Here is a 27,646-nt window from a genome sequence, read left to right as displayed (position 1 = left end):
TACCTTAGTTTGACTCACCATGGTGTCCCCACTGTGGTGGGAGGGTCAACAGGAGAAACACTTCTGTTGACTTCCCTTACTCCATGCGACCTGGTGGAGTACCAGAGTCAACAGGAATGCAATCTGCAATCTATTAGTGCATCATTACTAGACCCCTGGTAAGTGTAAACAAGACCTAATGTTGTTGTATTTGTTTTGACTGTACAACTTCCATTCCATTAACTTCTGAACTAAGTTAACAAGGAGAAAACATTTGTATCCATTATGGTTCATTTTGGGTACAAGTACAGCAATCATGGCACTTACAGGTCAGTGTGTGGTGTTCCCTTTACTCTCCTCTACCATGGAGAGATATGAGTAGGGATGAGTCTTGTTGCCAGGTAGAATATTGGAGGGTATAGGGAGTCCATTGATCACAAAAGGAGGCAGATTCAATGATCATGGGCACATCTGTCAATAAGTCTGTGTGTGCTACCAGAGAAGCCCCATTATATCTTGGTGCATCTCTCTCTCTCCTTTTCCTGCTGGGACCCCTGGCCCTTTCTCCTGTCTGCTCTTTTGTTCTCCATGCCATCTGTTTGCAGTTCATTGCAGCACTGACTTGCAGGTGCTACGTGGACATATCCTCCTATATCATCTTTCTCCTATTTAGGCCATATCTATACAGTGAGATAAAATCAAATTTATCAGAGTTGATTTCTTACCACCTGATTTTTGCAAAGTCCAAGATCCATGTCCCCACTATGTGCAAGAATTCCACGTTTTTTGAAGTAGTGCATCCTCAATAGGAAGACTGCTATTGAGCTTGAGAGCGATGCACTGGGATTAGCTATCCTACAGTGCCTGTGCTGCTTTGCATTCTGGGTTATACTCTCAGTGCACACTGGGACCAAAACTGTGCAGTGGGTGAGGTTCTGGGTTCATGTTGTCAGCGTCCAATAATGTGCTCATCTACTCCCTCACGCCTTGCTTGAGATCAGTGGGAAACAGTCTTTTTGCACCTTTTTTTTACCCTGGTTACCCACGCAGATGCCATAGCAGTGCAAGCATCCCCCCCCCCCCTCATGAAGTCCATTGTGCATCAAAGCATAGTGATGTTGATGTCTACCTTGGTGTGCCTAATGGTGGAGTATGTCGAGAGCGTATACACATCACTCCAGGATGAAAATGAGGAGGAATTTCATGGGTCCATGGGCATGCTATTCAGGTAAGCCCTTGAATTGAGTGAATTAGAAATGCAGCCAACAATTGATCCTCCAGAAATGGTGTTAGACTTTTTCCAGTGCCATCAGGCAAGCACAGACTTGTGGGACTGTATAGTCCTGCAGGTATGATATGATTGGCAGTGGTTGCAAAACTTTGCAATGTGGGAGGTCACTTCCATGGAACTTTGCAAATGGCTTTTCCACACCCTGAAGTGCAGGAACAGTCAATTGAAACCCAGTTTGATGTGGAGAAGCATGTTGCTATTGCCCTGTGGAATCTTGTAATGCCAGACAGCTACCTGTTTGTTGAGAATTGATTAGGCGTGGGGAAATCTACGGTGCGGGCTGCTGTTATACAAGTAGCCGAAGCAATCAATATGATTCTGCTACAGAAGATAGTGACTTTGGGAAATGTGGATGCCACAGTGGAGGGCTTTGACATGATAGGGTTCTCTAACTGCAGTGGGGCAATAGACAGAACGCACATCCCCCATCTTGGTCCTGACCATTGTGCCATGGCGTACATAATGCAAGGAATATTTCTTGGTGGTGCTGCAGGCACTGGATGATCACAAAGGGCCGTTTCACTGACATCAACATGGGATGATAGGGAAAGGTGCATAACATGCACATCTTTAGGAACTCCTGCCTCTTTAGAAAAATGCACGCTGGAACTTTTCCCAGACCAGAAAATTAGAATCTGAGGTGGAAATGCCTACTGTGATCCTTGCTCCACTGGCTCATGAAGCCGCATATGGGCAGTCTGGATAGCAATAAGGAGCAGTTCATCTACAGGCTGAACAAATGCCTGTATGGTGGAATGTGCTTTTGGGTAGTTAAAGGGAAGAAGCTGTGTCCCCGGGAGGCTGTGTATGCTGGACTCAGCAGGAAGTTGCCCTGCCTGCCCTCTCACCTGCAGGTTCCTGCCCTGGCTGGGAAAGAAGCACTTTCCCCGGGAGACACACATGTGCCAGACACACATCCTCTGCCCCCTTTGCACTGGGAAAGTAGCACTGTTGTGGGAAGCTGTGCATGCCAGACCTCTTTTCCCACCAGCAAGATCCTACCCTGGCTGGCTCCTTCCTGTGCTTGTCTGCCTCTGAATTGAGTGAGTCCAGATGCCCCCCTGAGAACTCTGCGTACCTGTTTTAAGTGTCTGCTTTAAAGCAAACATTTGGCCTTGCACAGAACACATCTCCATTGTCTTTACAGAGACCTTCAGTGTAGGCTAAGATGGTGGTAGTGTTCAGCTTAACAGTGTTTCTGCTGTAATGTGTACCCTTATAACTTTTCATTGCTGCTGGGACAGCAGCCAGCTCACTGCATACTCCCCTTCTTTCAGCATCTGCCTGGCTGGCTCAGATCCGCACGTGAAAACGCACAATGGAGAATATGTTCAGGGAACAGATGGACTGCATGAACTCTCTTGTGGGGGAGATGTGGGCAGAATGCCAGGACTGGATTGCGGAATGCCAGGAGAGGAGAACCACCAGGAAGCAGCAGGCGAGACAGCAAGAAACCATCTTTGCCTCTCAGACGACTGTGATGGGGCGCTTGGCTGCATGTCTGGAAAGGCCTCCTCCCAGAACCTCAGCCTTCCCAATTACAACAGTCCTTCCTCCCCATCCCTGTTGCTTCCACTCCCAGGGTCTGCTGGAGCCCAAGACATGGGGCAGACCTTGGGAGGCAAAAGGCTATCCCACACACATTTGAGCTCTGTGCCCTACTTCAGCATCTCATTTCTTTAATTTCCCAGTTCTTTTCTCCAAATAAAAACTCTTGTTCTCTTTATTGCTTGAACTGCAGGGGTGGGATGAGGGATTAGATGCAAACACAGGGACTGCAGGGGCAACCTGTAGAGAGCAACGTGGAACCTGGCCGTTCATAAATCTGTCCTTCAAGGTATCTCTGACTCTTGAGGCTCTCCTTATTGCAGTGGTGTCTATCCAGAGGGGTTGCGCAGCCAGGCACTCTGCCTCAGCTCCTCATCTGCCAGATAACTTTCCCCTTTGGTCTGGCAAATATTATGGAGCACACAACAGGATGCCACCACAAAGGGAATGTTGCATTCACTGAGGTACAATTGAGTTGGACCGATCCTTTAGATGTCCAAAAATCGCATTTAGCCACCATTATGCCCTTGTTCAGACTGTTGTTGAACTCCTCCTTGAGGTGGTCTAGGCAACCCGTAAATGGCTTCGTGCGCTACTAGAGCAAGGGGTAAAATGAATCACAATAGGCTCCACCTCCGATTCTGATTATTCCGCATCTTTCAGAAAAGGCAGAGTGGGTCTCATTCTAGTATTCTGGTACCTCAGTGCAGGGGAAAGCCATTTGCTGAGGTTCAAGAAAGTGGCCTTGCACATTCAGAGGTTTTGCAGCCACTGCTGATCGTATCACAATGTGGTCCCACCAGTCTGAGCTTGTCTCTCAGTGCCAGAACTGGGTTGCACTGTGTCCACAGGATTGACTGGTGGCTGCACCAGCGATGCTACATTTGATTAATCAACTAATTGAGTAGTCAATGGAATTTTCATCGACTACTGGATTAGTTGATAAGGGGAGGTGCTCATATTCCATTGAGCCTCTCCCTTCCTAGGTCCCCGCTTCTGCCTGTCTCCCTTTAAAATGTATAAGAGTGGAACCCTGCTGTGCTTCCCCCGTGGGCAGCTCTTGTGCATTTCAAAGAGGTGCAGCATTAGGGATGCCTCTGCTCCCCCCAAGCAAAGACAATACTGGGGGAAACCAGTTTTTAAGTCGGCTTCCCCCAGCACCAACTCCTATTTCCCCTTCCCCCTCTTGTTTCCCAACCGCCCCCCCCCCCCCAACCCCTGGATAGAGGCAGCAAGGGGTGGGGAAGCGACTAGTTGAATGACTGCTTGACTGTCCGATAAGCTTATACTTATTGGGTAATCGACTAGTCGCTTATATCCCTAGGCTGCAGTAGCGTCAATGCCAGACCATGCCAAGCTGAGATTCATTGTCCTCCTCCTCTTCCTTGTGGAGCAACATGTGTACACTCTTAAAGTACTGTGCCATTAGGTGCACCAAGACACACATCAGCCTCACTATGGTTTGCTGGCTAATCATGTAGGTGATATAATTTGTATCGACTGGATGATTAGTCTAAGGGCTGCTCTGTGGAGCTACAGTGGGGTGGTCCGGAACTCGCTGGAACCAGGACTGAGCAGTTCTAGTTCTGGGAGCCACTTGCTGTGGCTCTGCATTTTAAATGTAGTCCTGGCTTGGGCGGAGCCCAGCAGGTTTTGTTCACAGCGGCCAGGGAGTGCTGCCAGAACAGCACCTGCGTACAGCCAGCCTTGGCTACCATGAACAGGGGCTGCTTGGTGGTAGCAGCCCCTGTCCACTTGGGCTGAGTTGTCCACTTGGGCTGAGTTCCCCACTGGGCCCCCCATGGACAGGGGCTGGTGCCAGAGCAGCTTCTCCTTCTCCTGCTGCCTCTGATAAAGGAAGAGGGAAGGCAGCACTGTGGAGATGATGGGGGGGAAAGGAAACTGGCTTTTTTCCCATCCAAGGGGGCGGGGTGGGGTGGGGAATAAAGCTAGTAGTCGACTACTTGCTAACATCCTTATGTAGAAGTAGTTGAAATTACTTTGTCCAGCATGAATTTCTTTATCAACAGTGGGTTTCTATGCCGTTTGTTGGCAAGTGATCTAACTTGAACATGTCTTTTTGACATTGCCCATTGTTTCCTCCACTTTTGGATAGTCTAAACTTTCTTACTGGAAGACTTTGCAACCTAATTGTTTATCATTTTGTCCACCTAATCATTTAAACTTATCAAATACTGCTTCTAGTATAGAACCTTGTGACATGTTTTTTTTGTCACTATGGGAGCTCTGCTTTTAGCAGAATTAGTAGTAGTTAAACTTGAAATCTCATCACTTGGCAGAAACCTTCATTCATGGTAGTCATGTTGTGAGATTGCATGTTCTAGCTTTTGCACACTTGAATCTTTAAGAACAGCCATACTAGGTCAGACCAAAGGTTCATTTGTCTCAGTATCCTGTCTTCCAACAGTGGCCGATGCCCCAAAGGGGGAGTGAACAGAATAATCATTGCATAATTCCCTCTCCTGTTATCCATTTCCAGCCTCTGACCCCCTATAGTGATGAGGTGACACAGGAATTCCTGTTCCTAGTTCAGGATGGGCAACAAAAGAGGCCAGCAGTTAAAGTTCAGTAGCCATGACCCTGGTTCAGGGCGGGGCCACAAGCCAGTCAGCAGTTCTGAGCCCAGGCCCTTACACAGGGAGGGGCAGCAAGCAAATCAACAGTTCAAGGCCCAAGCCCTGGTTCAGGGTGGGGCGGCAGGTAAGCAAAACAGACAGAGGCTCAGGCTTGGCTGTAGTCTGTGATGCTGTTCAAGCAGGTTAGTGCTTGGTCCTGTCTGCAGGCTGAGCAGGAGTCTGGTCTCCTTGTTCTGGCGGAGAGCCGACAAGCACAGGGGTTTTTCTCCATACAGGAGAACCTGTCACCCTGGGTGGTGGGGAGGCAGGCCCACCTGCTCCACTGCATCCCAGCCCAGGACCCTAACAGTGTCAGCATTGGCTGCCGCTGGGTCAGTGGGGATCTTGCCCGTGACACGCTGACCAGGTCGGGTGAGTCAGCGGGGTCCAGGCCGCAACATGCTGCCCCACCTGACCTCCATTTCATCAGCCGGCACTGGGTCCGTTATCCTTGGCTGTTTCCTACTTCCCCCTGGAGCCTGCCTGGTGTGCCTGCTGGTTCTCTGAGTCCTCTGCTGACTACGGCACTGGCAGGGTGTCCATAGGCTCAGGAGCTGAGTCACTCTCAGGCCCCAGCAGCACAGCCCAGTCTCCAGGGCCTGGCATGGCCTCTGGTCATCTGCCCATTCTCACAGCCTGGAAGTGGTTGGGGTAGCCAGGGTGCATCCCCGGAGTTGGGTAGCGGTCCTGGGGACCGAATCCAGTCTCCCTCCAATGGTGGGGCTGCCAGGCCTCTCTCTTGGGGAGGCTAGGGAGAGCATCTGGCCTGTTGGTCTCTGAGCTCTCTACCCCTGCTCTTATAGTCCCAGCTTTGCCCTTCTACTTCCTGGGAGTGGGGCAGGGTAGATCTAGCCCTGCCCACCACAGGGCCTCATGGAGGGCTTCCCCTTCCTGGTCAGCAGGAGGCCATACTGTCCCACTACATAGGTCCATGGTATCATAATGATATCTTGATATATTTCTGGATGCGAAGGAATATGTGTTCTTGATCTTATAACTCACTTGGTTAGGTCCAATAATGGTATCAAGAAAAAACTATTCCTTGCCATTTCAACCAGAAAGGACACTGTCTCAACGACTTAACCACCTGCATTCTGCTACAAAGACCTTTTACATCTGCACTTGAAAGGGAATCCTTTGAACTGTCATTCATGTTAAAATTCGACACTCTCTGGGCGGGATTGAACAAAGACCCCAACTACCTTACCCATTACCAAGATAGCTTCCCCAATTATCACCTCTAATACCATTAGCTCACAGACATCTAACTTTCCCCACCTCTAATATCATTAACTCACAGACACTTCCCTTCCTTCCCCCCCCCCCCCCGCAACCCCCTTCTGTTCTGAAATGTGATTTGTCCTTTTCATGTGTGTTCACTTTTTTTTAATTGTATCCTTTGGTATATATGGTTGTGACTGTTTTCTTCCACTATTTGATCTGAGGAAGTGGGTCTGGCCCACGAAAGCTCATCATCTAATAAACCATCTTGTTAGTCTTTAAAGTGCTACATAGTCCTGCATTTTGTTACCTATTAATGTTATTTGGTGACCCCTAATTTTTGTATTATGGGAACAAGTAAATAACTTCCTTATTCACTTTTTCCACACCAGTCATGATTTTATAGACCTCTATCATATCCTCCCTTAGTCTTCTTTTTTCTAAGATGGAGAGTCCTAGTCTTTTTACTATCTCTTTATGGTACCCATTCCAAAACTGCTAATCACTTTTTTTTTTTTTTTTTTCCCTTTTCTGAACTCTTTCCAATGCCAATATATCTCTTCGGAGACGAGGCAACCACATCTGTATGCAGTATTAAGTATGTGGGCGTTCTGCAGTTTTATATAGTGGAAATAAGATATTCTCTCTCTTACTCGCTGTCTCTCTTTTTGTAATGATTCCTGACATTCTGTTTGCGGAAGTCAAAAAAGCAGCACACTGAGTGGTTGTTTTCAGAGAGCTATCCTCTCTTGAGTAGTTGTAGCTAAATTATTCCACAGCATATTGTATGTCTAGTTGGGATTATTTTTTTCAAATGTGCATTACTTGACATTTATCAACATTAAATGTACCATTTTGTTGCCCAGTCATTTAGTTTTGTGAGATTTTTTTTTTTTTTTTTTTTTTTTTGGAAGCTCTTCACAGTCTACTTTGGTCTTAATGATCTTGAGCAGTTGAGTATCATCTGAAAATTTTTCCACCTCACTGTTTACCCCTTTCTCCAGATCATTTATAAACCTTTCCACTTCACTAGTTTTAAAGAATACACTTAGTGCTTATAAAGAGTTGTTTGATGAGGGAAACTAATTACTTGGCTCTTGTTTTTAAACTACATGAAATGGAAAAAGTTGGATATTGAGGTGTGAACTGTTAATAACACTTTTGTAAATAAATTCCAAAACCAGATGTGTTGGTGGATATACAAGACAGTAGATGAAAATGTACTGTTCTTTTAGTTCTGGGCGCGTAAATTCAAATTAGCATTTTAGCTTGAAGTAAACTTGGTCTGAACCTGGTCCTTTAGTACTTTCTTAGCCACATAAAATCACTTTTGCTTACTTAATAGTTTCTGCTTCAGAAGCACTTGCTCCTAAGTTTGAGATGTACTGGTAGACCAGTGTGGTCAAGCTTTTCTGTCTGAACTAAGCTCTCTCTAGTTCTGGCAGTCTCTCCTAAGATGCACTTAATTCCACTTCTCCCCCTTTGTTTTAATTTTAGAAAGAAGCTCCCCTTCTCCCCCCCCGGCCCATGTAAAACCATAGGGAGAAAAGCTATCCTTTTTAAAGGCAGTAAAAATATTCCAGGCTTATAAATTATGGTACTTAATTCTTCTTAAACTTGTTAACTTTAATCGCATGCAATGAAAATGTAAATTGCCATTGTTTGAAAATGGAATAAGTTTTAGATCAAATACAATACATGGGGAGATATTTTTCATGTCCAGTATTTAATGAATTACTTTTTTTTCTTGAAACTTCTTGAATTTTTTAATTTTAATTTTAGGAATTTTGAAGTCCTTTGTCTTCTTTGTAGCTTAAAATATTAGATAAATGTGTTGAAGAAATGCTGTGTTATAAATTCATTTTATTTAATCAGACATTTGTCATTTGAATCTTTATCCTCTTCATGTTTTTTGCAGTGTGCAGCACCTCATTCAAGATGTTACCTTATATCTTCCCGTACTTTTTACACAGCTGAATATGATCCCAATGAAAAGGTAAGTTATAAATCTCTTGACTATCCTGTATGGTAAATGTATGTTTGAAAGCCAAAAGTTAATATTTTCTCCAGTATTTATGTGAATACTAGTAGTTTTAGTGAGACTGCATGGTCACTGGCAAAATCACAGTATGACCAACTAGTGTATGTTACTTTGATATTCCTGGTTTTTAATTTGTGTTTTGTTTTAAACTGAATCACTTTGGGTACTCCTAAAGTTGGATTTAAAAAAAAATCTTATACTTTGGACAATTATCCCTATTCTTGTGAGTGTATTTGCACATGCCCTGAATATAATGTACGTTATTTCTTTTACGTTTTAAAACCTGTTTAAAATTATTCATTACATTACACTTAGTCATGCCTGCCTCCGGGAGGGGGAAGAGATGACAAATGAGTTATTCAAAGGGGCCTGGAACTCCTGGCCAGCACTGCCAATGCGGCAGCTGAGCCTCAGGCACCTATGAATTGCAATAGGAGCACTAGAGCTCTGCTCCATGCAGATCTGAGCACTGGGGAAAGGGCTGCACTGTCGTCTGGGTGTCACTAAAGCTACGTCTATACTATAGAGTTTTTCCGAAAAAACTTCACTTACCTCCACACTGCAATCGCATTCTTTCAAAAAAAAAAAAATCGAAAGAACAGAGAGGTTCTTCCGACATTGGTAATCCCTTTTCTGTGAGGAAGAAGCCTTTTTCCAAAAGGACTCTTTTTGAAAAAGGCATGTGTGGATGGGGAAGAGGGAGTTCTTTCAAAAGAAGAGGAAAGAGGAAAATGCACGGGTGCCCTGGTGGCCACTCCATCCATAGTAATCACAGCTTAAATGCGAGATAGCGTCCATTCAGTGGGGATGCTATCTTTCGAAAAAGCAGATCACTTTTTTGATGCGCTTTGGCAGTGTGGGCGCTCTCTTTCAGAAGAAGTTTTTTCAGAAGATCTCTTCTGGAAAAGCTCCTTCCGAAAGAGGCTATGTCTAGACTGAAGGCTTAAGTCCCTTCTGGGGGTGCAGAGCCATCCCCCGCACCTTGCCTAGGGGCTGGCGGTGGTTGTCAGCCCTGCTGCACTTAGTCATTATTTTTGAAGAGGTGGAGTCCCCATTTCTTGAGAATCTCTGAAGTTGGATTGGACATTTATAAAATGACCTAATACGCCTCTTGTAAATCTAATGTTTACGAACCATTGGCATGCTCTGTGGGGGGGGATAAAGACACGACTTTATAAGGATAGCAGAAAAGAGTACCTCCTCAAATTTGAGGAGGTTTCCAGATTTTAGTGTGTGTCTGGCCCATTAATTAATTCAGGAAATAACAATTTAGCTTTGCAGCTACTAGCCAAGCAAAGCTCTTTCTAGTGGGAGGTTTGTTCACTTGGCTTCCCTCCTAAAGTAAATATGCTTGAATGATTTCAAATACTGTGACTGGATGTGCTCTTGTATCAAGGGATAAATATGGCAGTTGTGTTTCACTGTGGGGCATGTAAGTCAGTTGCTTCTATAGTGACACTTACATTTATGGCAAGGGAGGTCCCCTATATTAGAAAATGAAGGTGGGAGGGAAAGCATAGGAGCTGTTGAACACTTCTTTTCATTGAATTTCATTGAAATTCATTCTTGGTGAATTTAGCCATAAATTTGCATGTGAGACATTTTCTCCAGGTTTTGACTATCACTTATTTGAGACTGCTCCCTATCTCTCTCTCTCTCTCCTGCTATGGTTAATTTCCTCTCTGTCTCTCAAGCATAGCTCTGCATTGATAGTGAAACAGGGTGCTTGGCTTTCCTCAAACTGTTAATTTGTAGTCCTGTGAACACATGCAGGGGGGTAATGGGTGTCAATGGAGTTCAAACACAGTTATCTGAACATCATTTAAAGAAAGTGAAATGGGCTGAATTTAAAGATTTCCACTAATTAGTGGAAATGACATACTCTGGAAAGACAGAGCGTGTTGCTCAAAAAGCAGTATGTGATGTTTATTGCCACATGCAAAACTTGTCCTCTTTAACAGCAGGCACAAGAGTTCATTGTCTCCTCCTGTTTAGTGTGTCTGTTACAAAATTGACTTATTTTATTTTACATAATTGTACTGGTTTATTTCTCAGTGGCCACTCTTCTTCTGGAATAACTGGCTTTAAAAAAAAATTGACCTAAACACCTTCCAAAGCAAGAAACTGAGGGGGTTGGGAAAGGCACTTCTATATTGAAACAAGTGTTTCTGCACAAGGAGATTTAAGGTGGCTTAAATGTGTACCTTCGTACATACTGGCTTCAACTTTATTGTATCAATAAGTATAATTAGTGTAATTGTCTTTGCACTGAGAAGGGACTGTCTCTTAATCATGCCAGTGTAGTTAGACACAACTCCTAAATCAAATTTAAACAACAAATAGTCTTGCAGCACCTTAGAGACTAACAAAAATGTAGATGTTATCATGAGCTTTCGTGGGCACAACTCACTACTTCAGATGAATGGAGTTACAACTCCTAAATGTGGACAAAGTCAGAGTGTAAGCCTGATGGAGCAGCAAACTACAGTTCAGAGTTGGCAAAATTACATGTAAGGAGACCAATTTAATCATAGAATCATAGGATACTAGTGCTGGAAGGGACCTCGAGAGATCATCAGGTTTGGTCCCCGCCCTCATGGCAGGACCAAGCACTATCTGCAATCTAGTTAATCTCCGAGAGGTGTTTGTCTAACCTGCTCTTAAATATCTCCAGTAATGGAGATTCCACAGCCTCTCTAGGCAATTTATTTCAGTGTTTAACTACCCTGATAGTTAGCAAGTTTTTCCTAATGTCCAACCTAAACCTCCCTTGCTGCTGTTTAAGCCCACTGCTTCTTGTCCTATCATCAGAGGCCAACGAGAATAATTTCCCCCCCTCCTCCCTGTGATACCCTTTTAGGTACCTGAAAATCACAATCGTATCCCCTCTGTCTTCTCTCTTTCCAAACCAAACCAGTCCAATTCCTTTAGCCTTCCCTATAGCTGATGTTTTTTAGACCTTTAATCATTTATGTTGCTCTTCTCTTGACCTTCTCCAATTTCTCCACATCTTTCTTGAAATGTGGTGCCCAGAACTGGACACAGTACTCCAACTGAGGCCTAATCAGCGCAGAGTAGAGAGGAAGAATAATTTCTCATTTCATGCTGACGGTATTCCTGTAAATGCATTCCAGAATCATGTTTGCTTTTTTTGCAACAGCGTCACACTATTAACTCATTTAGCTTGTTCTCTGCTATGACCCCTAGATCTCTTTCTACAGTACTCCATCCTAGATCGTCTCTTCCCATTCTATTTGTGTGAAATAGATTGTTCCTTCCTAAGTGGAGTACTTTGCATTTGTCCTTATTCAATTTCATCCTATTTACCTCAGACAATCTCCAGTTTGTCCAGATAATTTTGAATTAGGATCCTATCCTCCAAAGCAGTTGCAACCACCCCCAGCTTGGTATCTTCTGGAAACTTAATAAGCGTACTCTCTGTACCAATATTTAAATTGTTGATGAAGATATTGAACAGAACTGGTCCCAAAACGGACCCCTGCTGAACCCCACTTGTTATGCTATTCCAGCAACAGTTTTCCAGCCAGTTATGCACCACCTTATAGTAGCCCCATCTAAGTTGTATTTGCCTAGTCTATTGATAAGAAGGTCATGTGAGATCATATCAAATGCCTTACTAAAATCTAGGTATACCATGTCCACCACTTTGCCCTTATCCACAAAACTTATATTGCTGTCAAAGAAAGCTGTCAGTTTGGTTTGACATGATTTTTTTTTTCCTTCATAAATCCATTCTGGCTGTAACCTATCACCTTAATCATTACTGATCTGGATTAATAGTCTAAACTTGAAAGGAAGACAATCATTAATGAAAGGTTTTTTCTTTTTATTTACAGAAGACCCATCTTGTAGAACTTTTATGGGAGCATTTGGTTTTTTTTTTTTTATATTTGTCTCTAAAAAGAAAAATGTTGACTTGTCATTTTTCTTCCCCATTCAGACGTTTGAGAAGCTTCTTATTGCCAACAGAGGAGAGATTGCATGCAGGGTAAGTTACAACTATAAAGCGTATTTCCTCCTTCCATTTTATCATGAACTTTTTTGCTATAAGATTACTTAAATACTGAAAACTCTCTCCCTTTTTAAATAAATAGGTGATTAAAACATGCAAGAAGATGGGCATTAAAACTGTTGCTGTACATAGTGATGTTGATTCCAGTGCCGTAAGTATAGTCTGTTCGTTTAGTCCCAAACCCTGTTTTATTTTAAAGCTTACTGAACAGCAAAGGTACTTAAGTGTTGTGCCACTCAGCAATGTGACATCTATTTGTAAGTGTCTGGGAAAAGTCTCTGGACTCTGCTAAGCCTGAAGAAGGTGTTCAGGCTCGCTAGACAATGTCTGGGGAGCAGATAGTGTAGACCTGGCCTCATATAGCAAATGTAAAATATCCTACACTATTTTAGATAATCTTTTTATTACAGAAGAAGAGGAAACTAATGGTTAGTCTTTTTTTTTTTTTTTAATTGAACTGGAAAAATGAGTTTATATTACTCCAAGTGGGGAAGGGAGAAAGAAGCAGTACAAAAATGATGAATGTGAAATTTGGGCTTCAAGGAGGAAGGTATGGAAAGTCTCTTTCTTTTATGGGGTGAAATTATGGGGAATGGAAAAGTTGGTGTTCCTAAAAAAACAAACAAACCCAATACTCAAGGACAGTCAAAAAACATCCTAGGAAACTGAATGTCTGAGGGTCGCTAATGGCATAAAGTCTCTCTTGGGTACTCATAGCCCCGTTGCCACTGTATCAAAACACCTCACAGTCTCTCTATTGTAGTTATCCTCTCAAAATTATTGTGAGGTAGGGTATACTTCTCCCCATTTTTGTGGATAGGAGAATGGAGGCCCAGAGTTAAGGGCTTATCTACATAGAAGACAGAGGTGTGAATTGTGTAGCTTTCTGACTGCTTCTATGTGAACCATGATGACATGAACATGGAGACATTAGTGTAACAAAGTACATTTGAGTTCATGCCAGCTGCGTCTGCGTGGAACATTTTGAGTGCAACCCTTCAGGACACGCTTCAGTTTATACCCCTGTGGTCCAGACAAACCCCTAATGACTTACCCAAGGTCACATACAAAGACTATTGGAGAGCTGGAAATTGACTCTGAGCCCCAAAACCCAGTTAGTGTCTAAACTTCTTAATGTCTGCTGGCATTCACTCCTCTGACTATAGATCACTACAAAGGAATCAGCTGCGTTCCCTGTTTCTTATGTTTGAGGATTGGGAGAATGAGACTTCCTGTCCCCCTCCCCCACAACTACCACCACAAGACTGCGTGGATTGGGACAGTGACCATTTTAGGCAGCTCTCCCGAAACAAAACACCTACTTGGTGGAGGGAACACCCACCTTGCACACCAAGGAATTAGAGCGGAGTGTCTGCCCAATATGAGGTGAAATCAGGGTGACTAGTAGAATTCAGGCCACCAGACACTTCAAGTCTCCTGCCAAAATTAATGGGGGTATGGATGAGTAAAGAGACATGGGTAATCCCCAGTATTTACGATTAGAATATTTAGATTAAATTCTGTAAGCATTTGAATCCCCTGAATTGGAGAAGTTTGTGTTAGATTCCTAAGCTAAACTAGGTGAAGCTGACCCTGACCATTTGCTACTTAAGTTTACCTATATGAGTAGTCTAATGCTTTTACACTTTGCAACAATTCTGTTACTTTTTTCCTAAAATAACTTTATTTTTACTGCATTTTTTAAGAAGCTGTTTTATTTGCGTCTTATAGTGCTATAAAGCAGAAATGCCAGGTTTTAAAGCTGAAGCAAAACCTCTTAACAAATGGACACAATAAATGATGCATCATACTGACTATTGTAATCTGACTGACTTGTCTATAACTAATAGCTTCCTCTTTGAGGAGTGGCTCCGCTCAAGTGTGAGAGTATCACTGCACTTCTAATTGGAGATTTTAGGTAGCAGTGCCCCCAGTTGGCTGCGCACGTGGAGCTGCTGGCATGCAACGTTTGAAACAGCTTCTCACAGCCAACCATCCCTTCAATTCCTTCTCTCCCGCCATTGGCTTCAGTCGGAACCCAGCAGTTGTCTTCAAGCGTGCATTAGTGTTAGATAGTTGTTAGTAGCAGTTTTTCATCTTTGTTGTTCATTTTTAACAGTTCACAGTTGTAGTTTAATTTTTCTCCTCCCCTTAGGGCAACTAAAGTAGTTACTGCTAGTTCTAGGCTTTATGGTTCTTTCAGCAACTGTTTCCCCTGCTCCTCCCACTCCCGGGACATGCCTGGTTCACCTGGTTATAAAAGGTGTATAACCTGCTGGCTGTCCATTCCTATTTCAGATGGACATTCCCAGTGTGTCCACTGTTGGGGTGAGGATCACTGTACCGCCCAGTACCCCCATTTCTAACCTCAAGGACCAGAAAGCCAGGGTGCTCCAACTGAACATGATGCTCCTTGAGAAAACTGTCTGACCTGCTTTGGATCCGGAGTACACCTTACCGCCCAGGCAACTATCTCTTGGTGCTGCTTCTGAGAGAGTGGCTCCCACAAAGTTGAGCCCCAACGACTCTGACAGGGCTCAGGCATCCAAGAAAAGATCCCACTCCCCTTGAGGGGCTGACTGCCCCTCAAGGAAACACTCTCTGCATGAGAGAGTTGCCTTGGCATCAGCTTCACTGAAGGTGCTGAAAAAGCAAACAGCTACCGGGTCCAGCATTGACAAGGGCCAAGACCCCAAGGAGATGGCTCAGTCCTCCTAAGGCACCAACAGAGGCTAAATAGAAGTCCTCCATGTTGTCGGCACCACAGTCAGTGACTAGACCACATTCGTCGGCATCACTGAGCGCTACCATGCCGCCACCCAAACAGCCAGCACGTGCATTGCAGATGAAACAAACAACAATGAGCGATACTAAGCACCTGGCACTGGCAATTCAACCTGCACTGCCTCAAATCACAATGGTACCGGCTATGTTACCTTCCACATTGGTACCACAGATGTTCACCACAAGTGCTGAGCTCATGGTCTCCTTGGTACTGGGAATGCTGCTCTTTGGCACTGGTGGCATCCCACACACATCCACAGATGTCTCTCAGATTCTCCAATACAGTACTTACTGTCTACAGCATTCCAGTCTATCCCTCAGCTCTATCAGGATGCACATGGCTGCAATCGCAGCATTACTTTACCCCCATTGGTGGCCATTGCATCTTTATTCGTCCATCGACCAAATGATTTCTCATGGTCTTACATGTTTCCACCAGTGAGGGACCCAACTCCAGCATGGGACTTAGTGCTGAGAGCAGTAAGTTTAACAGGCAAATCCTTTGAGCCCTTTGCCACCTGTTTGCTGCTTCATCTCTCGAGGGTTTCCTTTCTCATCACAGTTACCTTGGCATGTAGGGTGGGTGAGTTAGGGGCCGTCGTGACGGATCCTCCCTATACGTTCTTCCATAAAGAAATTCCTCCCAAAAGTACTTACCTCATTGCACTGCAACAAACTGATTTACTTACCTGTCTTCTTTCCTAAACCCCACAAGGACAGCAGGGAGGCAGCCTTGCATACCTTAGACATCCGCAGGGCAATTCCATTTTACTTACAATGCACAAAACCCTTCTGCAGATCTCCACAACTCTGTTACAGCTGCAGAGAGATCTCAGGGTTTACCCGTTTCAAAACTGACTATCCAGGTGACTCTTAGGATGCATACATCTGGCATACAGCATATTCCAACAAGAGCCCGTAGCATCTATTCAAGCTCACTCCACAAGAGCAATGGTGGCATCCGCGGTCTTCCCCTAAGGCATACCAACTGAGGAAATCTGCAGAGCTGCCATCTGGGCTTCGGCACATACATTCACCAACCACCATGCTATCCAGACCTATTCCATTCTTGATGCTCAATTTGGCTGAACATTACTCTGTTACCAGTTCTGGTCTCCCAAAGCTCCCACCACCAAGGACGACTACCACTTTGTAATCACCTAAGGTGGAGCACCCACAAGGACAGTCCTCCAAGAAGAAGGGAAGGTTACTCACCAGGTGCAGTAACTGGAGTTCTTTGAGATGGTTATTCCTGTGGGTGCTCCACCACCCACCCTTTCTCCCGTCTGCTTTGGAATCTCCCAGGTCTGGGACAGATAAGGAACTGAAGGGACGGTTGGCCACGCATGCGGAGTAACCATTTCAAATGTTGCGCACCAGCAGCTCCATGTGCATGGCTGACTGTGGGCACTGCTACCTAAAATCTCCAACTAGGCTTGCAGTGGGCGCTCAGACAGACAGCTAAGATGGAGCACTCAGAGGGACAACCATCTTGAAGTAACTGGAGTTACTGCACCAGGTAAGTAACCTTCCCATGTCAAATTTTGTTTAGACAAGTTTAACTTGGTATCCATTTTGGATTTGACATGGAAACACTGTAGTTACTGAAATAGGTTTTATGCACTGAGTTAACTTTTCTGGCTCCATGTGAGAGTCTTCAAAACAGAATTCTCAAACTCAATTTACTTCTCAAGTTCTCCTAGCGGGCCAATAATGAATGTCACTGAAGAATCTTCACACACTCTCCCCACCTAAAGCTCTAGGAGGGAGTTTCAATGAGGGAGGGGCAGGCTCTGGGAGGCAGTTTGGGTGCAGGAGTGGTGAAGATCCACCTCTGGGAGGGAGTGGGGAGATGTGGGGTGCTGCACTTAGGGCACCTCCTTCTGGCAGTTGCTCTGGAGTTGCGGGGGTCTCGGCACATTTTCCCCCACTGTGGGCCTGCCACCCCCAGTGATTTTAAAATGCTCTGGGGCTCCCACTGCCATCACTGGCAGCACAGTGAGGCTAGAGTGGCTTCAGGCTGCTAGCATGCCTGTGAGGCCCAGGGGAGGTGTAAGTCTACATGTGCTGCTCCCTGCAGCTGGGGTAGCGCACAAACGCTCCTTTCTCCAGGCCACAGGGACTCTTATGCAGGCAGCTGCGCTAACCTGATTAAATAACTTCTGAAAAGTATTTGGCTGACTGAATTGTGGAACTGCTTAGGGCATTGAGTTTGAGACCTCTCTTTTAAATGTAAAATGCAACAGGAGGGATTGCTTGTAGGATTGGGAATGCTGATAACTATAAGCTACCATGGTTGTATCACTTGATCATAGCGAAACAATAAGTGAATAACTGCAAAAGATGCCACTTGCACCTCCATTTTGGAATGTACAGCTTGATGCACTCTTTTTAAAGGGGCCTGAGTTATTTGTACTTATTTTTCAATAAAGCTTGCGGGGGGGGGGGGAATGAAATTTTATAATATAAAACTTTTCCATAAGTGGTCTTAAAAACCGTTCTTCCATACAAAGGCCATGGGTGTGGCAACACCAGAGCACTCATGGCAGCGGGGAGGGATGGGGATGGTGGGTGCTCATCATCCACTGATGGGCTGCACCAATCAGCTTCTTCTCCAGTTTCTCCTGCCAGCGGTAGAACAGCTGGTTAATAGTGGGCAGGAAGTTCTGGCAGGGAGGCGAAGAGCAGGCTCAGAAAGAGGTGGAGCAAGGGTGCGAGCATGCTTGGGAGAGGAGAGGAGAGGGCGGACTGGGTTCTTGAAGGAAGGGGTAGAGTAGGGACTGAGCGCTCCCAGGGATATCAGATGATCAGCGCATGTGCTTTCATAAGTAATCATACTTAAATGTCTGGAATTTTAGGCTTCTAGTGCTAGAAGCAAGTGCTGGGTCCTGCTGAGAAGTCCCCTCTAATGGTATAATGTGCTGCCAGGCCATGAGGTATTGAACTTTTAGGCTCTAGTCCTGCATGTTTTCTATGTGAGTGGATTGCTGAACTACAGTACAGTAAAGAACTGCTACATGGATGCAGAAATCCTTGAATAACAACATGGAACCCCTGGTTGTGATTCTCTTTTATATTTTGAGTAAAGGTGAGGTCAAGAATAAGGTTAAATACCAATTAATTGAATAGTCGATACATTTTGCATTGAATATTTGATTAGTTGATAGCGCACCTCCACCTTTGAAGTGTAGCAACAGCCCGAAGGCTGTTGCTACACTTCAAAAGCAAAAGCACTGCATGGATCCTGGGGTCAGCTGGGGACAGCCCCAGCTGATCCTGTGCTCCTCATGATGCTACCACTTTGAAATGCCATGAGGAGCCCAACACTGGGTTCCCCGTGGCATTTCAAAATGGCAGTGTTGCATAGAGCCTGCGGTCAGCTGAGGACTCCCCCACTGACCCCGGGCTTCACGTGGCGCTGCCATTTTAAAACACTGCGAGGAGCCTGGGGACACCCTAGCTGGCCCTGGGCTGCATGTGGCGTTGCAAAGCAGCAGTGCTCCATGGAGCCCGGGGTTTGACCCCAGGCTTCAAGCAGTGCTGCTGCTTTGAAGTACCCCCTCCTCCTCTTCCCCCGATAGAGACAGTAAGGCGGGGGCTAGCGACTAGTCAACTATCCTGTTGACAAACCAATAAATATTTGCTTATTGGATAATTGACTAGTCCTTCACATCCCTAGTTAAGAATTGAATTTTGGTTATCTTTGGGTCTGAACCAGGGTTTAAAATAACCAAGCTTCTTCCTCCATCCAACCCTGCCCCCTAAACAAACAGTCCAACCCTTTTAGGATGGGATTGAATAGTTCACATTAGTGGAGCGAATTTTTTTGTGTGGTAAATTATATTCAATAAAACTTTCACTGTTTTAAGATATTTGGAAGTTTAGAATGTTGGAATAAATCTCAGAGAAATTAATGGGCAAGAAAAAAGCTTATATCCTTTTGAAAAGTCTGTTTTTATATCTTCCTGAAATATTGAATACAGGTAGTCCACGTCTTATGAATGAGTTGACTTACAACTGTTAGTATTTATGACCGACCTCCCATTAAGCCGGTCCCTGAGTTACGAATGCAATCCGCGCTTATGAACAGTGTGGTCACATTTAAATAAATGGGGTCCGACTTACAAACAGATCGAGTTACAACCAAGTGTTTGGAATGTAACTCATTTGTAAGTCGGGGACGACCTGTAGCCATATAATACAATGTATAGTCCGATCATTATGATAATGACTCTCTGTCAAGAACATCAATATTCAAATTCAACATGCCAATGATCTGATAGAACACAAAAGTGTAAAATCTTGACTTTTTTTTTTTGAGGAATCACTTCAGCCATCATTATTTAGAGAAATAGGGTTAACTTTACACATGCCATGAAGTCTGAAGATGAAAATACTAGAGAGAATATGTCCAGAACGAAGCAAAAATAAAGATGACTATATATAACTGAGAATATACTGATTTTAAAATATTTCATTAAATAGAAAAGTATCAGAAGTGGTATTCAGGATTTTGAAAATACCTGTGGCCCAGGGGAGGTGTGTATCTGTCAAGGAACAGGCAAGAGATATTGCTGGTTATGGGAATTCAAAATCTATACAAAGTAGTAGGTCATGATACACACTCTGGTCTTAAAACATTTGGCTAACGTTCAGGAAATATTTTATTTGAATGCAGTATAAGCATATGAAAAGTGAAAGTGGAAAGAAGATTCATTTTCCCACTTGATTGATTAATAATTGGGCCAGTGGGATTTTGCCTGATGTTTTAACAAAAAGAACTCTGGAATAAACCAAAAGTTGCTGCCTTTTATTGAGGAAAAACAAAGATGTTTCAGCCCAAAAGTGAAAAGTGCTTGAAAATAGGGATTTAGTCTGACAGTATGTCTCCTAGGTATAGCCTTGCTAGAGTAAACAGTATTAAAAGGAAATATTGTAATGGATAACATAATGAGCTAAAAGCTCATGATAAATGAACAGGCTAACACTAATTAGATCTGAACAAAAGAAGATATAGCATAAAGCAGTGAATGAGAGATAATTTTATTTGGCATTTTTAACACAGCAGGGATTCTATAGCCATAGAATGTAATGAACTATAAATGACTAGAAAAATCCCATGGGAAAGTCATGTAAATCACTGGAACTCTGAACTTAGATGACTATTATACCTTAATGTAGGCTAGTTACTGACATTTGGTTGTTTTTTTTTTTTCTATTGAAGTCAGGACTCCAGGTGTGATCTCTTTTTGTATCAAAGTATGTTAAAACCCAAATATTTTTCATGTTTCTAACTCTGTGGACTGGATATTTATATTTACCAGACATCAAAACATACTTTCCCTTGAGCAAAACTAAAGCTGACACAATATGCATGCCAGAGTTGTTTCTGAATTTGCAAATATCGTGCTTGTATAAAAACAATTACATTGGATTCAAATGTACTGTATTGGTGTAAAGGAATGGAAAAAGTGACTGGATGACCTAAAACTGTAGGTAACTTCTCTATTTGTGTGTGTGGTGTTAAGTTCAGTACATTCAAAATAATTTAAACAAAAAATTATTCCTCTTTGGAAGGCTATACACAGTATTTTAAAAGAGTTAACCTCTAGTCAAGAACCAGGTAGCTCAGTCACGTATACTTTGTTATGACTAGTCCAATCTCTGTCTTAATAAAAAAAAAAGTGCTTCTAGTTTTATTGATGATTGACTGCATAACCTTTAATTTCATGGTACACCGATGTTTTCTGATCTCCTAAATCTACTTTGACAAAAATAAAGAACACTAATGTGGGAGCTGAGTTCGTTGTCTGACTTCAGACTGTTAATCTTCCCACTTGGAAATGTTTGCCATTTGTGTCTCACTTTCTGAGAAATGGAAGCAAACACAAAGTTATGCTGTTATGTGTCCGGTTTTGCTAAAGTATACAATTGTAGAGGTCTAATAGTAAACAGGCTGCAGGCAAACTACAAAACAAAGACAAACTTAAAACATACAGGCCTCAAAACACACACAAATATAATAATATAGACATGTGAATGTATTTGTAGTGCAGAAATTCTAGTGTGTATCTGAGAGGAGGGAATTTTGGAACTGTGGGTTTGGTTATTACAGTGTGGGAAAGGCATCTTGGTATCGTGATGCAAGTATGGGAGAATCTGCATACCGCAACATAATCTCAGGGATAAGAGGGGTAGCAATTTCAAGTCATAAGCACCATGGGGTATGTCTACACTACAGTGCTAATTCGAACTAACTTAGTAATTCGAACTAACGCATACAGACTAAAAAACTAGTTCGAATTAGCGTTTTGCTAATTCGAACTAGCATGTCCACACAGAGTGGACCCTGAACCGGGGTTAAGGATGGCTGGAAGTAGTGCTGGCAGGGCATCAGATGAGGACTTGGAGTTGCTGTCTCAGGCTAGTCGAGGGCTGTGCTTAAAGGGACCCGACCCCCATCCCGGACAGACAGTTCTCAGGGTTGCCCCGCTTGCAAAGCAGTCCTGGCTTGGATTGCCCGGAGTACCCACACTGGGCACATCACACCACTCGGCCATCAGACCGGCTGCACTTGCCGCAGGCTGCCATCTGGGGAGAGGGGGCAATTGGGGGGGGCTGCAGGAGAGGTTCCACCCCCAGAAGCCCGCAGAGCCAGCCCAGTCCTCCCCATCGGGGGCTCGTACCCCATTCCTCCCTCACCTCCTTCCACTTACCCTTCCCTAGCCCCCCTTCCTGATGTAAAAAATAAAGGACAATTGTGTTCAAAAATAGAATCTCTCTTTATTGAACAAAACTGGGGGAGACTGGGAAAAGGAGGTGGGAGAGGGGAAGATGGGAGGGCAACTACAATGATGAGGGGTTTGGAACAGGTCCCATATGAAGAGAGGCTAAAGAGACTGGGACTTTTCAGCTTAGAAAAGAGGAGATGGAGGGGAGATATGATAGAGGTCTATAAAAGCACGAGTGGGGTAGAGAGGGTGCATCCAGAAAAGTTCTTCATTAGTTCCCATAATAGAAGGACTAGAGGACACCAAAGGAAAGGAATGGATAGCAGGCTTCAAACTAATAACAGAAAGTTGTTCTTCACAAAGCAAAGAGTCAACCTGTGGAACTCCTTGCTGCAGGAGGCTGTAAAGGCTAGAACTAGAACAGAGTTTAAAGAGAAGTGAGATCAGTTCATGGAGGCTGGGTCCATGGAGTGATATTAGCCAGGGGGTAGGAGTGGTGTCCCTGCCCGAAGTTTGTGGAAGGCTGGAGAGGGATGGCACGAGACAAATGGCTTGGTCACTGTCTTCGGTCCATCCCCTCCAGGGTCCGTAGGGTTGGCCGCTGCCGGCAGACAGGCTACTGGGCTAGATGGACCTTTGGTCTGACCCAGTATGGCCATTGTAAGCTCAGGGCTCAGGGTCGGGGGTCTCAGTGGACCACCTTGATTTTCATGCCAACCTGCTCCTGGGTGGCCAGGCTGGCAGCTCTCCTGCCCTAGATGGCCACTTTCCTGTGCCTAGTGCGGAGGTCGTGGACGAGGTCCACGATGTCTGCACTGGACCAGGCAGGTGCCCGCCTCTTGCGGTCCCGGGCAAGCTCCCGGGAGCCGCCAGCCTGGTTCCGGGAAGAGGGGGAGGGCTGGGGGGCATCAGGTGGCTGGCTCGAGCCGTGCCAGATGCAGGGACTGCTGGCCGGGTGCTGGCAGGCTTGCACCTGGCACGGGCATCGTAGCCAGCCCGTGCCTCTTTAAGGGGTCCGGGGCCGGGAGGGGGGCAATAGAGTTTCCCTGGTGTTGGCCAGAGTGGCCACCAGGGAAAGCTGGGGAGGGCTAGCCTCCCACTAGTTCAAATTAAGGGGCTACACAGCCCTTAATTTGAACTAGTAAGTTCGAACTAGGCTTAGTCCTCGTACAATGAGGTTTACCTAGTTCGAACTAAGCGCTCCGCTAGTTCGAATTAAGTTCAAACTAGTGGAGCGCTAGTGTAGCGCCTATCAAAGTTAATTCGAACTAACGTCTGTTAGTTCGAATTAACTTTGTAGTGTAAACATACCCATGGTGACTTGGAGAATATGTTCAAATTACAAATTCTAGTTATTATTATAAAGTGGGTATTAAAATGACTGAATCATTGAGTACACCTATGCACATGGTTTTTACCTTTGTTGACAAAAACAGTGTCCTCCCTCCCAGATCAGATACAAAGGGAGAATCTTTAGGAATCCACTAGTTCCATTTCAGGCAAAAATACCTTGTGATAGTGGATTAGCTCAAGCCTAAAAAAAATAGTTTTATTCTATCTCTGCAAGGGGCTTGGGAGGTGGGATGAGTGGAAAATTCTCAGACAGAATAAAGTAACCAGTGACAAAGCAGGATCTTCAGAAGGACTCAGCAGGAAGCCTTTGAACATAATCCAGAAAATTTCGGATAGGGGAGTTGGAGATAAGCAGGATTGTTTTTTTTTTTTTAATTTATGTATGTAACTGGGTCCCTGTCCTTCAGCTTAGCTATAGGACCAAACAAAATCAGAGCAAACTGACCTACAGGGAGAGAAGGGCTGAGGAGAGGATATTGGTTGCAGGGGCTTCGTGTTTGAGAAGACACAGCATGCTATGGAATAGGGCTACTCAACATGCGGCCCGTGGCCTATTTTTTTGCGGCCTGCGGCGTGGTTTGGGTTTATGCAGGGATCAACATGTAAACCCATGGGTGGAAGCCAAAATAACACAGTAGTCAATATAATGGTCTTCTTTTGATATGTGTTTTAGTAGTTAAATTCCTGGACTGTAATTGCTCATGAAAAGTGCTGTTGTATGGGTGGAAATAATGCATTTTATTAATATCAGCAGAACTGACTTAATTGTGTAGTCTTGCCTTAATCTTTGTATGCATGCTCATCAGTGTGAAATAAACTGTTTGCATATATTTGCATGCACATGCAACCACACTCAAGTTGCAGCCCTCGGCATGTGCTGTGAGTATCATTGTGGCCCCCAGGGCTTCCAAGGTTGAGTAGCCCTGCTATAGAAGAAGGGTCCTGGATGTTTCAAAAGACTTGGACTCCAGCCCAAAGAATGGTCAGGAGAGGAATGTACATAGGCTTTAATATTTTTGTAGAGAACTATATTTCTTGCAGCTTTTTTTAAGTAAAGAACAATGGTGTGTTAGAATCTTATGCACAGCACGTGTGTGCAACACCTATTGTGTACTTTTGAAGAGTTAACCTCTGAATTCTGAGAACCAATTTGTAGTTTATATTTTTGTAACACCATTTTTGTATGTGCAGTGAAGTGGGAACATAATTAGCTGATCTCCCAATGTCACCAAAGGAAAAGTTCATTTTTTTTATTTTTCTATTTTATAGCTATATAGTAATAGAACACCTTATAGTCTTTAATGAAATGATAAAAGGTACATGATGGTCTCCCTTTAAACGATATTCGTTAGGCATATGCACTGTTGCTTAAAGGCAAAACCTTCTGCCCTAATTATAGCTATTATTATAATTGGTCATTTTCAGACTGAAGATTACAGCTTGGTCAAAAGTAACTTGCTCTTTGTCAAGAAAATATTTAGAGTAACTAAGGGGATGCATATGGTGAACAAGCAAGAGTTGGGATTTAATGTTCCTTGTTTGGGAATATTCACATCCTTGTTTGTTTAATTTTATTTATATAATTTTAAACTTGTATTTTACGTTCAGACCACTTAGTGGAAAATGAACTCTTTTCCAATGATGTACCATGTTGTTTATGTAGATGTGAACATGAGAGAGATTTTCACTGAATTCCTGATTTCTTTATCACCCTTCCCTCACCTGCCCCCCATAGTTGGATGTGACATTTGCCCTGGGCATCTCTGCTAAACATTGATATGTATGGAAATGCAGATACACAAATTTTCATTTTCAATGTGTTTTTTGGATATGAAGCTTGGTGTGTACTTTTGGTGAGTGTGGTTCATTTGCTTTGACTTGTTGACTTTGAGAGTTCCCTGCCTGGGTGAGCTGAACAGTGCCTTAGGCGCCTTTGGTAGGTGCAGGGGGGTTTATCCTGTCCATTATTTGGCAATAATGCCTTATGTGGGATTATTGGTTAGCTACAATAAACTATTGGCCGTTTTCATCACCTAAAAGAGTGTTTCTTATCTGCCCATATTTGTAGCAATGTAGCATTTTATTGTTAACAAGGAATGTTACAAATCAGCATTAATGAGACTTAATTTTTACATTCTTGCTTTTTTGTCGCTTGCAGCATATTTGCATAGCTTCTTACCTTTCACTCCATTCCTCTCCTTATGGCACACAAGGAATGAATCTCTCTGCTGACCTATGATTCATTCTTGTCCCCTGTTCTCAAGGAATACTAACTTGTGATGCGTAAAGACAAAAAAGAAGAGGAAAAACTCAAGATTTCTTTCAGTCCCATATGCTGTAATGACCAGATCCTTTCCTTCCCTTCATGTACTCCTATCTTATTATATCAAGGGGCTCTTGTGCATTTCAAAGCCATGGAGCCCAGGGTCAGCCGGGGACTCTGTCCCCCACTGATGCCGGGGTTCATGCTACGTTGCATGCCGTGAGGAGCCTGAGGTCAGCTTGGAGAGTCCCCAGCTGACCCTGGGTTCTGCACAGCACTTCCCCTTTAAAACGCAGATCAGCTGTGCAGCAGGCTGCCCCTTTAAAACGCTGCCACTGTGGTGATTCAAAGGGGAAGCCATGAGTCAGCTGGAGAGCTGGGGGATCAGCTGAGGAGTCCCCAATTGACTCTGGGCTCCCCACAGCTGGGAATCCCCAGCTGATCCTGTGTTCCAGGGAAGTGCCGCGTGGAACCCGGGGTCAGCTGGGACTTGTTAGCGAATCCCGGGCTCCATGACTGCCCCTTTGGAAAGCTGCCTTGGGGTTTCAAAGTGGCAGTGTGTGCGGGGGATATCGACTAGTCAAAATACTATCCGATAAGCAAATGCTTATCGGACAGTTGACTGATCGACTAGTCTTTTACATCCTTAGTCCATATGATGATGTGATTGATGTAGCATAAGTAAAGTAAAGGTGTTAGGGGTCGAGAGCTGAGGAAACCTTGTTCAATGTCAGCCATAAAGATGTTGGCATATTGTGGTGCCATGTGGGTGCCCATGGCTGTGCCACTGATTTGAAGATACAAATTGTCTCCAAATCAGAGTAGTTGTGAGTGAGGACAAAGTTTCAGAACTCTGTAATCAGGTTTGCAGTGCTGTCATTGGGGATGGTGTTTTTGATGGCCTGTAATTCATTTTCATGCGCAATGTTGGTATAAAGGGCTTCTACATCCATAGTTGCCAAGATGGTAGTTTCAGGTAAATTACTGATGTTTTGTAGTTTGATGTTTCAGTTAATTTAGGCACCCTCCCATTTCTCAATTTTAGGATTTCAGACAAAGGGGCTACCTCCTCATATCCAGTTCCTAGGGCTCACGGTGTAATCATCTGTGGGTTTGTGGGACCTTTTACCAGTGAATGAACCTTGCATAGTAATATCTTTAATCTCTGTTTATTAACAGTTTAAAAAAAAGGGAACACAGATGCTAAGCATACAATGCTCACCACTTCCAATAAGTTAGATAAACTTTTCCTGATGGCCATGGTATGGTGGGCAAGGTGTTGAGCTCTGACAACTCTGATCTTGGGCTGTGTTCTGGAGTTGGGTTCTGAAAAAACTTCCCTTTTGGACTACAGTTTATATAGTTAAACTTGAGTCCCGCATAACTATACCTTAACCAATCATTTTAAACTAAAGTACTGTGCTTAGCTGGGCATGGGCCACTGCCTGTATCATGCTCAGGGATGTAAATGACTAGTCAACTATCCGATAAGCATAAGCTAATCGGATAGTCAACTAGTCACTTCTCCCCCTCTTGCTGCCTCTATCCGATGGAAATTTCATCGAGTCGGTAAATTTAGTTTAATCAACTAAACATCCCTAATCATACTATTTGCATTTATTTTTAGTCTGTTTTCAGATCAATATGGTTTACATTATGGTGCACCCACTGAATTGGGAGGCTATATGCACCACTAACAGAGTTTATCTTGTGTTGATTTTGTAAACTATGCAGATTACCTAAATTATCACAATTTGTACAGGAAG

General features: G+C 43.9%; 1 protein-coding gene across 2 annotated transcripts in view; it reads left to right on the top strand.

Moving 5' to 3' along the window:
• Positions 1-27,646, top strand: part of PCCA (propionyl-CoA carboxylase subunit alpha) — a 476,944-nt gene that overhangs the window by 8,158 nt on the left and 441,140 nt on the right. For both annotated transcript variants that reach the window (XM_075918750.1, XM_075918751.1), the window contains exons 2-4: positions 8,594-8,671; positions 12,678-12,725; positions 12,832-12,900. In XM_075918750.1, coding sequence (XP_075774865.1) covers positions 8,594-8,671; positions 12,678-12,725; positions 12,832-12,900 — 195 coding nt within the window. The remainder of the gene's footprint in view (positions 1-8,593; positions 8,672-12,677; positions 12,726-12,831; positions 12,901-27,646) is intronic.

The sequence above is a fragment of the Pelodiscus sinensis genome, chromosome 1 (assembly GCF_049634645.1).
Source record: "Pelodiscus sinensis isolate JC-2024 chromosome 1, ASM4963464v1, whole genome shotgun sequence".
In the NCBI taxonomy this organism is placed as follows: domain Eukaryota; kingdom Metazoa; phylum Chordata; order Testudines; family Trionychidae; genus Pelodiscus; species Pelodiscus sinensis.
Note: the sequence above shows the minus strand (reverse complement) of the source record. Positions and strands in the feature narration are given on the sequence as shown.